Source organism: Martes martes (genome assembly GCF_963455335.1).
Source record: "Martes martes genome assembly, chromosome: 2".
NCBI lineage: Eukaryota > Metazoa > Chordata > Mammalia > Carnivora > Mustelidae > Martes > Martes martes.
This window is the reverse complement of record NC_137889.1, coordinates 171,536,209-171,551,604: the sequence shown is the minus strand read 5'-3', so window position 1 is coordinate 171,551,604 and position 15,396 is coordinate 171,536,209. Positions and strand designations below refer to the sequence as shown.

At 41.2% G+C, this 15,396-nt stretch overlaps 1 protein-coding gene across 3 annotated transcripts in view; it reads left to right on the top strand.

Moving 5' to 3' along the window:
* Window positions 1-526: 526 nt before the first annotated feature.
* The window catches only part of UGDH (UDP-glucose 6-dehydrogenase), a 35,107-nt gene continuing 20,237 nt past the window's right edge, over window positions 527-15,396 (top strand). For 2 of the 3 annotated variants that reach the window (XM_080796751.1, XM_080796752.1), the window contains exons 1-2: window positions 527-824; window positions 10,227-10,395. In XM_080796751.1, coding sequence (XP_080652877.1) covers window positions 10,234-10,395 — 162 coding nt within the window. In that variant the 5' untranslated portion in view covers window positions 527-824; window positions 10,227-10,233. The remainder of the gene's footprint in view (window positions 825-10,226; window positions 10,396-15,396) is intronic. The other variant, XM_080796753.1, reaches the window with a different exon arrangement.

Sequence of the window (15,396 nt, the reverse complement as noted above, 5' to 3'; positions counted from 1 at the left end):
GGATCTGAGTAAACCTTGGGCCGCCCGCCCGGAGGGAGTGGTGAGGGGAGTAAGCCGCCGGGCGGTCTGACCAGCAGGATCTAGGGGGTCCGAAAGACCAGGTGGGCCCTCTGGGGGGCTTGGGAGACCGGAAAGGGGGCCGAGATCTTCCGGTCCCCTCCGGCCGCAGCCGGCCAAGTGCCCCGCAGTCCTAGATTATGGCCGACCCGGCGCGCACGCGGCACCACCTCCGCGGCGCGGACCGTCAGCGGGGACCGGGACACAGGAAAGCGGTGCCAGACAACACACAGGCTGCAGGCGGCCGGGAAAACGAGCACCCGGCCTTGCGAACCCCGGAACCCCACCCCGAGGGCCTCACCCGACTCGCCGCGCACGCAGCTCCGCCCATTGCCGCTCGCGTAGGGGCGGGACCGCTGAGCTGGCCCGAGCGGATTCGCCCAGAGTCGGCTAGGGGCGGGGCCTCCCATCCAGCTACGATTAGCCCCGCCCTGACTCCCCGCCCCTGGGGCCCGCAGGAAATAGGGGCGGGCCGGGGCCTAGCGTGGCGGGAGGAGGAGCTGGGATGCCTTGGAGGCCAGAGTCCTGGAGGGCCTGGCTGCGGGGGAATGAAGCCTCCGCCTTCTGGGGCAGAATCCTTTAAATACGGGCTCGGGCCCGGGACTCTGGGTGCAGTGCTTGGTTGCCTGAGAGAGGGGTGTGCGCGGTGAGGGGAGGTCTGGCGGAGCAGGGCGAGAGTGCAGGAGCTGCTGCAGCACGGCCCGTTGCGAGGAGCTGTCCGAGCAGTCGGGCTAGGAGCGGCCGCTGCGCTTGGTGCCTGCAAGTGGGTAAGCGCCTTTCGCGGGCTGGTCCTGCCGCCCGTCGGGAAGGTCCCGGGTCCCGGCGGGATGTGCAGGGAGCGGGGCGGGGGGAGTGCGCGCTGCTCCCGGTCGCGCTCTGCGCTTGGTCAGGGCTCCCAGCCTCACGACCCTGGCCCTCTCCTTTGGGCTCTGGGCGGGAATGGCCTTTTGGTCCGCTGCCCTGAGAATGGGATAGCTTGGGCTTTTTATTCTACACTCGCCAGTCTTCCAACCGCTTCTCTTCCTGCTTTTTCCCACTTTCTGACTTGAAACAAATGAGATTTCCCAGGAGGCTGAACGTCCACCGAAGGAAGCGGTCCTCTGGCTAGGGACCCCATTTTGGTCTCAGAGTCCTGGTCTTTTGTTTGTGTTTAGTCGGCTCACCTAGGGAGCTGCTGCTTTCCTCCTGTCACCTGCCGCCCCTAAAAATGAAGCCAGGAAGCCCCTGAGGGCGAAATCCTAAGACATTCTATCTTGACATCTGTACGGGCTGTCCTGGAATCTATTGTTGGCTTCCACACCATGTAACTGCTTTATTTCATGGCAGGGAAAGCCTGTGTGAGACCTTGAAAAATCATACTTCTTGGGGCGCCTGGGTGGCTCAGTCGGTTAAGCGCCTGCCTTGGCTCAGGTCATGATCTCAGGGTCTGGGGATCGAGCCCCACATCGGGGCTCCCTGCTCAGTGGGGAATCTGTTTCTCTCTCTGCCTCTGCCCCTGCTCTCGTAGGGCATGTGCTCTCTCGAATGAATAAATAAATAATCTTTAAAAAAGAAAAGAAACAGGAAAAGTCATGCTTCTTATATATAGGAAGATAACTGAGTAGGCTTGAAAATTATGCTGTATTAAAAAGAGGGATTCACTGGTAGGGAGCTTTTCACAGATATACAGAGGAGTAGCTGTCCATTGACTGCCCTCAAAGACACAGTGAGTCTTTGAGTTTCTTCAAATCCCCTATGAAATGGAGAACAGTAGTCTAGTCTGTTTCTTCAGGGGGGTTCTGGAAATGAAAGAGCTTACTGTCTGCTCTGAGATGTGCTTGTTAGTACCCAGCATCTAGTTAAGGTAAGTGGTAGACAACTCTGTTTGAAAGGATCTCATTTCTTCTCCCATTGCTATACTCCTTTCTCAAATATTAAGTCTGTAACTAATAAGCATACTTCATCTTCCCTCTTATTTCCACAGCTTTATATGATGCCCTTTAGATGCAACATTAACACTGCCTTTCCCACTGAGTAAATATTTTTCCCGCAGTCAGGCATCTGTTGCATCTGTTAGTATTTAATTTTTGGAAATGATTGAGGTGATGTGTGAAGTTGATGTATCCAACTACAACGTCCATTCCCTTAGCTACTGGGTAATTATGCAGAGTATACTGAAGGGTGGGGATGGAGGGATTATATTCAGCTTAAATTGTAATAGGACCTTCGGTATTTGTTACCCACATCTTCTAATTTGAAATATTGATCTGAATTTTTAAAATTTTAGATGAAGGATAGTTTTGAAACAGCCTGGGTTATTGAGATTTCCCCAAAATACAGAGGTAAAAACTCATTGCAAACTGATACCCTTGGTAAGCAAACATTCCCATTTCGCTGACGGCACAATAGAGGATCAGAAGGTACGTAAAGGTAGAAATGGAGTACGGAATCAGAAGACATCTGTGTCAGGCAAAATATATAACTAACACTGTATCAAACTCCATAATAAGGGTTGAAGATTTTATTGGAACTTCCAAGTGACCGTTTATTGGGACTTGCACAGTTGCTCAGTTATTTTCCCATTGTCACCTACAAGCCATGCTTCGTGTGAAATAGCACCACAGGGACACCCCCAAAACACGTGGAGTTCTTCTCTAGTATAGGTCCATCAGTCATTTACCCCAGCTGCTGTATGTAAGGCAAGCTGCGTACAGCCTGGCAATCAAGGTGGTTAAGAAGTAACTCTGGAAAGAAAAAAAAAAAAGAAGTAACTCTGGAAAGACATGCCAGAGTTCTATATAAAAAAGAGAGGCTGATAGTATTCTGGACAATTTCAGCAAAAAAATGCAATGATCAGCCATCTGAGCTAAAGCTATTCAAATAACAGTCTTCATCTCAAACAGGCCGTTATGGAGAGTCAGTCATTCAATTAGTATTTATTGAGAACCTACTGTTCTAAGTGTTGAGGTAACAGCAGCAGATGAGAGCTGTTAGCCTGGGAGCACCTTATTAAACTATGAACTCCTTGAACCCACGAGATTTAGGGTTTTTTTGGCATCACGTAGGCATTCAATCTGTGTTTATATAAGAATGTTATAACCTCTTGGCTCTGGGATTAAATGGTAACCCCGAAAGATCCTCTGGTCCAAAAATACTTTGAAATTCTACTTTCTAGGTGTTCCAGATATACTGGTTGTAATTAGAGAGGCTGACTAGCTGTTTCGTAAGGATGTTACCGTGGGGTAGTTCTCTGTATTCATTACATTCAGAACTTCACCTTCATCCTTGCAGATCTGGAAGGTATATTTTTTTTTCCCCCTGTGGGCCCAGAGTTCATGAGACATTAGATGTTAACTTAAAATGATTGAACTCGTAAGAGACAATATGGTTACACTAGAATGAAACTTTGGTGTTACAATTAGGGAAATTTTATTGCAGTCCCTGGAGTACTTATATCTCAAATCTGGGTCATCTCTTTCCAGTATTATGATGCCTGGGAATCTGAATTCCTAGGGGAGCATGGAATCAGCGAAGATCTTTGGAGAACATGCCGTCTAAGAATTGGGAAAGCACATTCTTACCCCACATCTCTGAAACCAGAACACTTCTTTTTTTTATTTTTTATTTTTTAAGATTTTATTTATTCATTTGAGATAGAGACAGAGAGAGCACAAGAAGGGGGAGAGGGAGAGGGAGAAGCAAGCTCCCTGCTGAGCTGAGAGCTGGATGCAGGGCTGGATCCCAGGACCTGGAGATCATGACCTAGCTGAAGGCAGATGCTTAACCACCTGAGCTACCCAGTTGCCCCAACTAAGAACACTTCTGACTCCCAGATTTGGTGTCACTCTTCTCTAGACAGTGCTGAAATAAACACATCATTTTTGTTCTTAACTAATTCTTTCCAGGCTATAGGCTGATCCTCCTGGGATTTTTTTTTTTTCTCCTTTAGTGGAGTTTATTAGATTTTAGCTACACAAATGCTATTGATTGTTGTGGTTACTTTCAATTATGTTACCTTAAGTTATTTTATTTTTTTAAGATTTTATTTATTTTTGTGAGAGTGAGTGAGCACTAGCAGGGGGCCAGGGCAGGCAGAGGAGAAGCAAACTCCCCATTGAGCCCGATGTGGGACTCAATCCCAGGACCCCGGGAACATGACCAGAGCAGAAGGCAGACGCTTAACCTACTGAGCCACCCCGGTGCCCATGTTACCTGAAGTTATTAAATAATAGCCTCCTGAACCATCATGCACATGGTTCCCTGAAAGGGGCAGCTGAGACCCTTTAGATTCACTTCCACTCTACAAGACAGTTATTACCTTTACTGCTTCTAAATACCCATATTCTTATCCAACCAGGCCGATCTCCTTACTTCTTTGAACTCATTTCCGTTTATGAGTCCTTATTCCTCCCTCCACCCCCCCCCCAATCTGGAATGCTCTCCCCCACCTACTTTTCCTTTCTATATCCTACTTCTTTCTCTCTTTTTTTTTAAGATTTTATTCATTTATATGACAGAGAGATCACAAGTAGGCAGAGAGGCAAGCAGAAAGAGAGAGGGGGAAGCAGGCTCCCCGCTGAGCAGAGAGCCCGGATGCGGGGCTCGATCTAGGACCTTGAGATCATGACCTGAGCCGAAGGCAGAGGCTTAACCCAGTGAGCCACCGAGGTGCTCCATATATCCTACTTATTCTTTAGGCCAGGCTTATATTCCACATTTCCCTTGATGTAGATACCTTCTTATTTTTTTCCCTCTGGACTTTAATACTTATCATTTGATTGATTATACTGCCTTATATGTTACTTGGGTGTGGCTAATTCCTTTTCATCTTTCTTTTTTTTAAAGATTTTATTTATTTATTGGGGTGCCTGGGTGGCTTGGTGTGTTAAACCTCTGCCTTTGGCTCAGGTCATGATCTCAGGGTCCTGGGATTGAGCCCTACATCGGGCTCTCTGCTCAGTGGGGAGTCTGCTTCCTCCTCTCTCTCTCTACCTGCCTCTCTGCCTACTTGTGATATCTTTCTCTGTCAAATAAATAAATAAAATCTTTAAAAAACAAAACAAGATTTTATTTATTTATTTATTTGAGAGATAGGGGAGAGAGAGAATCACAAGCAGACGGTGCACTGAGTGAGCCTGACAAGGGGCTCCATATCACAACCCTGAGATCATGACCCTGAGTTCATAAACTGAGCCAAAATCCAAAATCAAGAATCAGATGTTTAACCGACTGAGCCATCCAGGCGCCCCTCCTTTTCATCTTTTAAGTCCACTTAAGAGTCACCTTCTCAGAGAGTCCTTCTTTAAGGACCCTATCTGTAGGAATTCTTTCCCCCTAGACAGTCTCTCCCTCTCTACCTATGTGTTTATTTCTTTTATATGGAATGTATCAGAGCTGCCATTATTTTGTTTTGGGTTCTCCCGCTAGACTATAACCTAAGAGTAGGAACTGTACCTGTCATGTTCACTATTGTATCCACAGTACATAGAACATTAGTAGCTGTAACATAATAGAGGGTTTAATAGTTGTTTTTCAGTTGAATTTTCCTCTAAGTCAATTGTTACATTCTTGAGTGTCAGGACCTATATCTATGGTCAGATTCTCTGCTATGTCCACTGGTAGACCCTTAAATTGGGAATATTAATTTTTCATGAAAGAGAACAAGGGGCTAAGCCTGAAGCGGTTGAAGCAATTTTTCTGAAACCTGATGCCAAGCCCTTTGTATTGGAGAGGTGGGGACAGTGGCAGCGAATGCTGGAGACAGGTCTATGGGAAGCCTGCTCCAGGCTCCGCTGCCCACAGGTGGGAGTGTCTCAGAACATTCCCCTGAGCTTTAGTCACCTGGCAGTCCCAATGCAGTCCTTTCCTCCTAGCGTTTTCTCTTTCTCCTTGTGTACAGGGCACTTGAAGCCTGGAGAGTAGTACATCAGAAGTGAAGAGTAGAAGGGCAGAGAAATCAAAGATGAATGATTGCCAAAATAAATTTTGTTAGGCTCAATATTTTTGCTGGGGTGAATTTTGGAACCCTAAAACCGTAATAGGAATATCATGTGTGTGTGGCTTCACAGGTGATAAAAGGGAACTCTAATCCATTTATTTAGATTATTAAAGAGGAAATCTACCAGGGGCCTCTGGCTGGCTCAGTTGGCAGAGCATGTGTCTCTTGGTCTCAGGGTCCTGAGTTCAAGCCCCACACTGGGCATGGGGCCTACTTAAAAAAAAAAATAATTAAAAAGGATCTACCAGATTTAGCATGGTTTTAATATTTCCTGGTATGTACATCCACACAATGGAATACAGTGTAACTGTTTCTAAAAAGGAGAGAGTTTTACCGGAAACGAAAAAATAAAAAGAAAAAAGAAAAAAGAAAGGGAGAGAGAGGGCAAAATAGGTCTTAAGAATACATTAAGGAAAAAAAACCAAGTATTGATAGTATTTTATAGTGTTCTACCTCTTACATTTAGAAAGAAGGGGTTATTAAGATATATTCACGTATTTATTTGTACTGTATACGAAACACTGGAAGGATACAGAAGTAACTAATGAAAGGGTTGCTTGTGGAAGCAAAGTAGTGGGTAGCCAAGAGATCAGGATGCGGTACACTTGAGGCTTCTTACTGTATACTTTGTTATACAGATTTAATTTTGGACCATATGAATTTACTATCTATTCAAAACAAAAAATACACTTTGTTTTATTATTATTACTATTTTTTAAAGATTTTGTTTATTTATTTATCACAAGTAGCAGAGAGGCAGGCAGGGAAGCAGGCTCTCCGCCAAGCAGAGAGCCGGATGCGGGGCTCGATCCCAGGACTCCGAGACCATGACCCGAGCCGAAGGCAGAGGCTTAACCCACTGAGCCACCCAGGCACCCCTATTATTATTATTTTTAAAGATTTTATTTATTTATTTGAGAGAGAGTGAGCGAGCACAAGCAAGGGGAGCAGCAGAGGGAGAGGGAGAAGCAGGCTCCACACTGAGCAGGGACCCCGATGTGGGGCTCAATCGCAGGACCCTGAGATCATGATCTGATATGAAGGCAGATGCTTAACCGACTGAGCCATCCAGGGGCCACACAAAAAGTACATTTTAAAATTTCTTTGTAGGGGCGCCTGGGTGGCTCAGTGGGTCAAAGCCTCTGCCTTCGGCTCAGGTCATGATCCCAGGGTCCTGGGATCAAGCCCCGCATCGGGTTCTCTGCTCAGCAGGGAGACTGCTTCCCTGCCTGCCCTGCCTGCCTCTCTACCTACTTGTGATCTCTCTCTGTCAAGTAAATAAATAAAATCTTAAAAAAAAAATTCTTTATATGTATATCACTGAGACTATGGCTTTCTTTTGTAGAATCAGTAGATTCCAATTTTGCTCATATTTACTGTGTTACCAAATTTTCTGTTCTTTTAAGTTTTTTTTTTAATATTTTTTTAAAGATTTTTTATTTATTTATTTGACAGAGATCACACGTAGGCAGAGAGGCAGGCAGAGAGAGAGGAGGAAGCAGGCTCCCTGTCGAGCAGAGAGCCCGATGCGGGACTCGATCCCAGGACCCTGGGATCACGACCTGAGCCGAAAGCAGAGGCTTTAACCCACTGAGCCACCCAGGTTCCCTGTTCTTTTAAGTTTTTTAAAGGTCATTAGAGATTAGGCTTCGAATTGATATCTGCTAAGCATGGCCACTGAAGGTTGATTTGTAAGCTGACTTACTTGTTTCCTAACACATATCAGGATACTTGTGTTGGTTGTTCGGTTCATTCTCTTCCGGTTGGGAAGTCTACCCAGAAAACCAGTGATTAGAACATTGATTAATACAGATTCAGACTTAAGGGAACTGGATCATCTTAATTATGTGGCTTGTGTATCTTCTCTCACAATAGGGTTGTACTTCCCAGGCATTATAATAAGATCAGCCTTCCCTAGTACCTTCTCTGACCCATGTGAGAGTATACTAACAAGTTCTTAAACTCTCTGATTACCATTCTCCTTCTCTCTGGAATCCATGAATAGGTTAGATGAGGTGATGTCCCAGGTCAGTGTTGGTAAGGACTAAAATTCTAAGAATCTGATCAGTTTGGTAGTTCTCATTCTCACTATAATGAATTGACTTTCTTTCTTTCTTTCCATTTTTTTGTTAACATATAGTGTATTGGGGCACCTGGGTGGCCCAGTCATTAAGCATCTACCTTTGGCTCAGGTCATCATTCCGGGGTCCTGGAATTGAGCCCCATTTCGGGCTCCCTGCTCGGTGGGAAGCCTGCTTCTCCCTCTCTCACTTCCCCTGCTTATGTTCCCTCTCTTGCTTTCTCTCTCTCTGTCAAATAAATGAATAAAATCTTTAAAATATATAAATAGATAATGTATTAATGTATTACATTATGTATATGTATATACATAATGTATATACATTAATGTATTAGTGTAATAATGTATTAATATATAATATAATATATAACATATATAATATAATATAATGTAATAATGTATTAATGTATTATTTGTTTCAGGGATACAGGTCTGTGGTTTATCAGTCTTACACAATTCACAGCACTCACCATAGCACATACCCTCCCCAATGTCCATTACCCCGCCACCCCATTGCTCCTACCCCCCTTCACTCCAACAACCCTCAGAATGTTTCCTGAGATTAAAAGTCTCATGGTTTGTCTCCCTCTCTGGTTTCATCCTATTTCATTTTTTTTTCTCTCTTCCCCGATGATCCTCTGCCTTGTTTCTCAAATTTCTCATATCAGCGAGATCATATGATAATTGTCTTTCTGTTTGACTTATTTGGCTTAGCATAATACCCTCTAGTTCCATCCGCATCATTGCAAATGGCAAGATTTCATTTTTTTTTGATGGCTGCATCATATACCTACATATATATATATGTGTATATATATATATGATATATATATATCATATGTATATATCATATATATATATCATATATATCATATATATATCTCACATCTTCTTTATCCATTCAGGCTCTTTCCATAGTTTGGCTATTATGGACTATAAACATTCGGGTGCACGTGCCCCTTCAGATCACTACATTTGTATCTTTGGGGTAAATACCCAGTAGTGCAATTGCTGGGTTATAGGGTAGCTCTATTTTCAACTTTTTGAGGAACCTTCATACTGTTTTCCAGAGTGGCTATGCCAGCTTGCATTCCCACCAGCAGTGTAGGAGGGTTCCCCTTTCTGTCATTTCCTGACTTGTTAATTTTAGCCATTCTGACTGGTTAAACTGACATTCTTTTTTTTTTTTTTTAAAGATTTTATTTATTTATTTGACAGTGAGAGAGACACAGCAAGAGAGGGAACCCAAGCAGGGCGAGTGGGAGGAGAAGCAGGCTTCCTGCGGAGCAAGGAGCCCCATGTGGGGCTCGATCCCAGTACCCCGGGATCATGACCCGAGCCAAAGGCAGATCCTCAATGACTGAGCCACCCAGGCGCCCCTAAATTGACATATATAAATCAGTACCTTGTCATCTGGATTAGTGTGAATCAGTTCAACCTAAATGGCTTTTGAAAACCCATCAAAATCTGTGTAACTGCTTTGCTAACTATAGAAATTACTTTCCTTTAACCAACTCATAGATTCCAATTAAAGGTGAAATGGAGTTTAAGATCATTGTCAAGTACCTAAAAATAAACTGCTGAAGCCATGTTGTATACGAAATATAATCACAGAGACCACTTCTGAACTTTCAAACTAATCTTATTATCTGTCATGTTTCTCAGTATCTGTCACGTTAGTCTAAACCTGCCATAAGGCTGACCTTTGTACACCTGAATTTATTTCAACAAGAATTGCATTGGTGTGTTCAACCTTGAATTTTTCCTCAGCAGTCGAAGTTATCCTGGTGGCCTTAGAGACCTAAGTAAGGTTTTATTTTGCTCTTGAATTTTTAAATATTAGATCATTATAATCTTCATGGCATTTTTTTCAACAATATCAGTTACTTTTCTTTCCCCATGTTTTATGCTAGTGCAGCCGAGAATGGACATTCCAATTGGAATGTTGTATATTATCACTCTTTTAATAATTCTTAATGAATATGAGTGCAGGAAATCTTTCCAGATTATCTGTCACCTTGACAGTTTTTATAGAGTGTGGTGAATGTTCAATGTGATTTCTTTAAATTTTCTGTTTTCAATAGTGGAACAGTCTTACTGCTTCCCTTCTAGTTTAATCATGTTTGAAATTAAGAAGATCTGTTGCATTGGTGCGGGCTATGTTGGAGGACCTACGTGTAGTGTCATTGCTCATATGTGCCCTGAAATCAGGGTAACAGTTGTTGACGTCAATGAATCAAGAATCAATGCATGGAACTCTTCTACACTCCCTATTTATGAGGTAACCCATTTTAAACAACTCTTTGTTCTTACGTTCTTTGTTTTCTTACTGGTTTTGTTAAATAAATTGCTATTAAGGTAAAAATCTATGACTGCAAGTGAAAAGGAATTAAATGACAAATCTAGATGCACAGTGTTACAGACATTACGATTGTAATTATGTCAAGTATGCCCAGGGAAAATGACTGGGAAAAAATGTATTAGGATATTAACAATGGTTGTATTAGTGCAGTGAGAATATGGGTAATTTTTTCTCTTCTCTATTTTCTAATTTCGTTAATATGGTTACCATATTGTAATAGTAAAATTTTAGAAAGGTGTTCTGTACAAAGAAAATAAAACTGTGGATGTTTATAATATTAATTCATGTAAGTCCATTATTTTGGGGGTAAATGTATTGTACTTATATCAGGTAAACTGTGAATGGATAAATGACGTCTTTTATATCTAATGCTTAGTATCACAAATTTATTTAATTAGAATTTCAAGATTACTGTGAATTTAGATATTGTATAGTTAGGAAAATATGCTTCCAAATATTTTATTAAGCTATTTGGATCCCATTTTTTAAAAAATTCACTGTAAAATGAGTTCATGATATTATGCTTTTGAAACCCAGCAGAGAAGCTTTTGAAAATTTGATGGTGGCATTTTTTTCCAACATTAATATATTCTCTTTTTTTCCTTTAGGAAAGTTTTGTCATTTGTAAGACTACCAACCATAGTCTGTCTGTCTGTCTGTCTTCCTTCCTTCATTTCCTTTCTTTCCATGATTTATTTATTTTAGAGAAAGAGTGTGAAGAAGGGGAGGGACAGAGGGAGAGGGAGAGGGAGAGAAACTCAAGCTGACTTCCCACTGAGCAGGGAGCCTTACTCCGGGCTCCATCTCACCACCCTCAGATCGTGACCTGAGCCAAAATCAAGAGTTGGTTGCTTAATCATAGTCTTTAAATGTGTTAGCCCTTTGGAAGGGAAGTCTCAACTGTTTTATAGGCATATGAAATATAGAAATCCATGAAAAAGCACCCACAGATTAGTAGCTACCCAACATCATGGATATACTCCTAGCTGAATCAAATTTGGAATAATAAAAAAAAAAATTCTGTGTATGTGATGGCTTTTGTTTGTGCTTTACCCTTTCTTTTTCTACCAGTTGAACCACCCATAATAGTTCTTTAAAGATTTTTGTCTCTCTATCTATCTGTTTATTTATTTATTAGAGAGAGACAGAGTAGTGGAAGGGGCAGTGAGGGAGGGAGAGGGACAGGCAGACTCTGCACTGAGTGTGGAGTCCAACACAGGCCTGATCCTGTGACCTAGCCCAAACCTAAAGTCCATTACTTCACTGAGTGAGCTGCCCAGGCACACTGCCCCCCCCCCAACCCCATAATAGTTCTTTAAATTACTCTAGTGCTATAGCATTTCTTTTCCTGTTAAAACATTACCACTAGATTTGGTTTTGGAGAATTTTAAAACATTTTGGAAAGATAACTTAATAAAAGAGTTTTATACAAGGGCTGCAAGTCATCTGAAATGCGGTAAGCCATGTTTATATACAGTCATTCAGTAATTAATTCTGCCAGCAGCGCACTCTAGTCTTCAGAAACAAGGGCATTCATCGGAATGGCTAAAATTATTACTGCTGACAATACCAAGTGTTGACAAGGACTTAGAGCAATTGGAATTTTACACAGTGTTGCCAGAATGTAGTCTGGGGTAGTCACTTTCAAAACTGCTCAGCAGTATTTACTGAAGCTGAAAATCCGTGCAGTCTGATCCAGCAGTTCCACTTGTAGGTGTATATCCAACAGAAATCCATACAGCAGAAGATAGGTGTAACAGTACTACTCATAGTAGATCTAAATGCGAAACAACCTAAATGTTAATCGGCATTGGAATGGATACATAAATAATAATAATAATAATAATAATACATAATTCCGCAGCAAAATACTATACCACATTGAAAATCAATGGAACTACTTCCACACACAAGAATATGGTGAAATTCTCCCCAAAATAATGTGCTGTCAGACATAAAGTAGTACATATTGTATAATTCTGTTTGTATAAAGTTCAAATGTAAGCACATTGATCTCTGGTGATAGAATTCAGCATGGTGGGGCGCCTGGGTGGCTCAGTGGGCTAAAGCCTCTGCCTTTGGCTCAGGTCATGATCCCAGGGTCCTGGGATCGAGCCCCTCATCGGGCTCTCTGCTCGGCAGGGAGCCTGCTTCCTCCTCTCTCTCTGCCTATTTGTCATCTCTGTCTGTCAAATAAATAAATAAAATCTTAAAAAAAAAAAAAAGAATTCAGCATGGTGTTAATTTGAGCTGTGGTGGTGACTTGGAGAGGGCAAACTGCAGGTTCTGATTTATGGTTAATGATCTAATTCTCATTATAGATAGTGGTTGTACAAGTGTGTTCACTTTTGAAAATTGAACTACACACTTTTCTATATTAATATATATGCCATTTTATGTATTTTTGTTTTATTTCAATAAAAATTAACTTAAAAACAAAGGTATCCTGAATTGGAAAAAATGCAAAGTAAGGGCACCTGAATGGCTCAGTGGGTTGAGTGTCGGACTCTTGGTTTTGGATCAGGTCGTGAGCCTGAGGTCAGTTGTGACACTGAGCCCAGAGTGGGGGAAGTCTGCTTGAAGAGTCTCTCTCTCTACCCCTTCCCCCGACTCACATGAGCTCTCACCCCCCCCAAATAAATAAATCTTAAAATAAAATAAATAAATCTTTAAAAAGTACAAATTATAATGTATTGGAGTTAGACATTTTTCTTAGAGAAAACAAAAAAATCAGTTGGCTGGACATGTTCCCTGGCCAGATTCTTATTGTTGATATTGCTACTTAATTAATTGAAATCTGAAACTCTTCTAACTAAGACTTCAGTGTTTTAAATTTAAATTAGTATGTTCTACATTGACATTGAATCCAGTTGGGATATATAGTTAGATTGAGAGAGGTAAGACCTAAAATAATTTCTTTTCCATATCATACTTGTTTATTCTCAATAATCTATCTTTTATAAACAAAGAAATAGAAGTATAATTTTTCATACTGTTATTTCATAATTTTTTCTTCTTTAAGTCTCTTTATAAAGAATATAAAATATTTGAAAGTCTAGCTAGCACTGTGCTCATTAGAATCAATGTCTGAGTTCTTAAAACCCTGAATGAAATCTCATAATTGTATTGGTTTTATTTCATGGTTATCACTATTTGGCTTTTAAAGTCTTATCTCTCTCTCTCTCTCTCTCTTTTTTAAATAAGTAATCTCTATACCCCACATGGGGCTTGAACTCACAATCCCCAAATTAACAGTGGCATGCTCTTCCAACTGAGTCAGCCAGGCTCTCCTATCTCATTTTTCATATGTCTATTCCGGGAAGTTAGATATACCATAAACAGCTATTTTAGTTTTGCAGCATTTAGTGTAGCCTACAAAAGAAATGAAATCTTTTTCCAAAACCCACTAGCTTTAGAGGTTAAAAACATGGCACTTTAAAATTATAGAAAGAATAATCTTAGCAAGTAGAATGATTTTTCCTCTTAGCATGTAAATGACTTTAGCCTTATAATTTTCCCGTGTCTTTCTTAGACATCAGTTGTTAAGAGATGCCTGCTTGAGGAATTTATAAATCAGAAAATAAAGATGATTTCTATAAGGTTGTGTTTATTTTACTTTTTAAAAGATTTTATTGGGGCACCTGGGGTGGCTTAGTTGTTAAGTGTCTGCCTTCGGCTCTGGTCATGATCCCAGGGTCCTGGGATCGAGCCACACCATCAGTCTCCCTGCTCGGCGGGAAGTCTGCTTCTCCCTCTCCTACCCCCCCTGCTTGTGTTCCCTCTCTCACTGTGTCTCTCTCTGTCAAATAAACAAATAAAATCTTTAAAACAACAACAAAAAAACAAACAGTAAAAAACTAAAAAAATTTTAAGTGCCACCGAGGCGCCCCTGGAAAAATATTTAGAAGGAAAAATGTTAGGACTTGGTTGTTGATTTTATAAGAAGGATAAAGAAGAGTAAGTAATTTAGAATGATATCCAGGTTTCCCGTTTGGATGGTGGGTACATGATTGTGCCATAAATTGAAATCAAGAATGCAGGATGTTGTGGAGGGTAGTAGGAGATGAAATCTCAAATTCTGTTTGGTCTTATTTAGTTATAAAGGCTCTGGGTGATCCAAATAGAGATGTTCAGGAGGCAGTTGGATATATATACCAAAAGTGTAAGCAAATGATTCAGGGCTGGAGATGTAAAGGTAGGATTATACAGGCAGTAGTTGAAATCAGAGTAATTGAGCTCTCCCAAGAAGAGTCTGCAGAGTATGAGTCAAGGACAGAGCCCAGAAAATCTCTAATGTTTGATGATAAGTGGAGGAGGAAATGCCATAGAGAAGCAATGAAGAGTAGTTCATTGAAGGTCAACCAAGAACCAGAAAAATTTTTAGTAGTACACACCCCAGAAGGATGTACAGTTGATCCTTGAACAATGTAAGGGTTAGGGGAGCTCACCCTATGTTATATGCTATATTCTTACAATAAAGTAAGCTAGAGAAAAGAAAGTGTTATTAAGAAAATCATAAGAGAAAGTGTACTTACAGTACTGGACTGTATTTATTGAAAAAAATTCTTGTATGAGCAGACCTGTGCAATTCAAATCTGTGTTGTCCAAAGGTCAACTCTGTATGTCCTGCTTATGAGTAACTCCGTGACCAGCACATAAGTACTCAGTAAATATTAGCTGAATGAATGAATGAGTGAGCTGTCCATTATGCCAGATACAGAAGACATCAGGACTCAGACATATGCATTAAATTTGGTATTATGTAATTGTAATTGTAATTGTTGTAAGAACAATTAAAGATGATCAGAGACCAAGGAAGTGAGAGACTATAGAAAAAGGTGTGGTACCAGAGAGAGTTACAGGGTAAAGGCTGTGATTTTTATTTATTTATGTGGTTTTTTTCTGTGATTGATAAAGGAT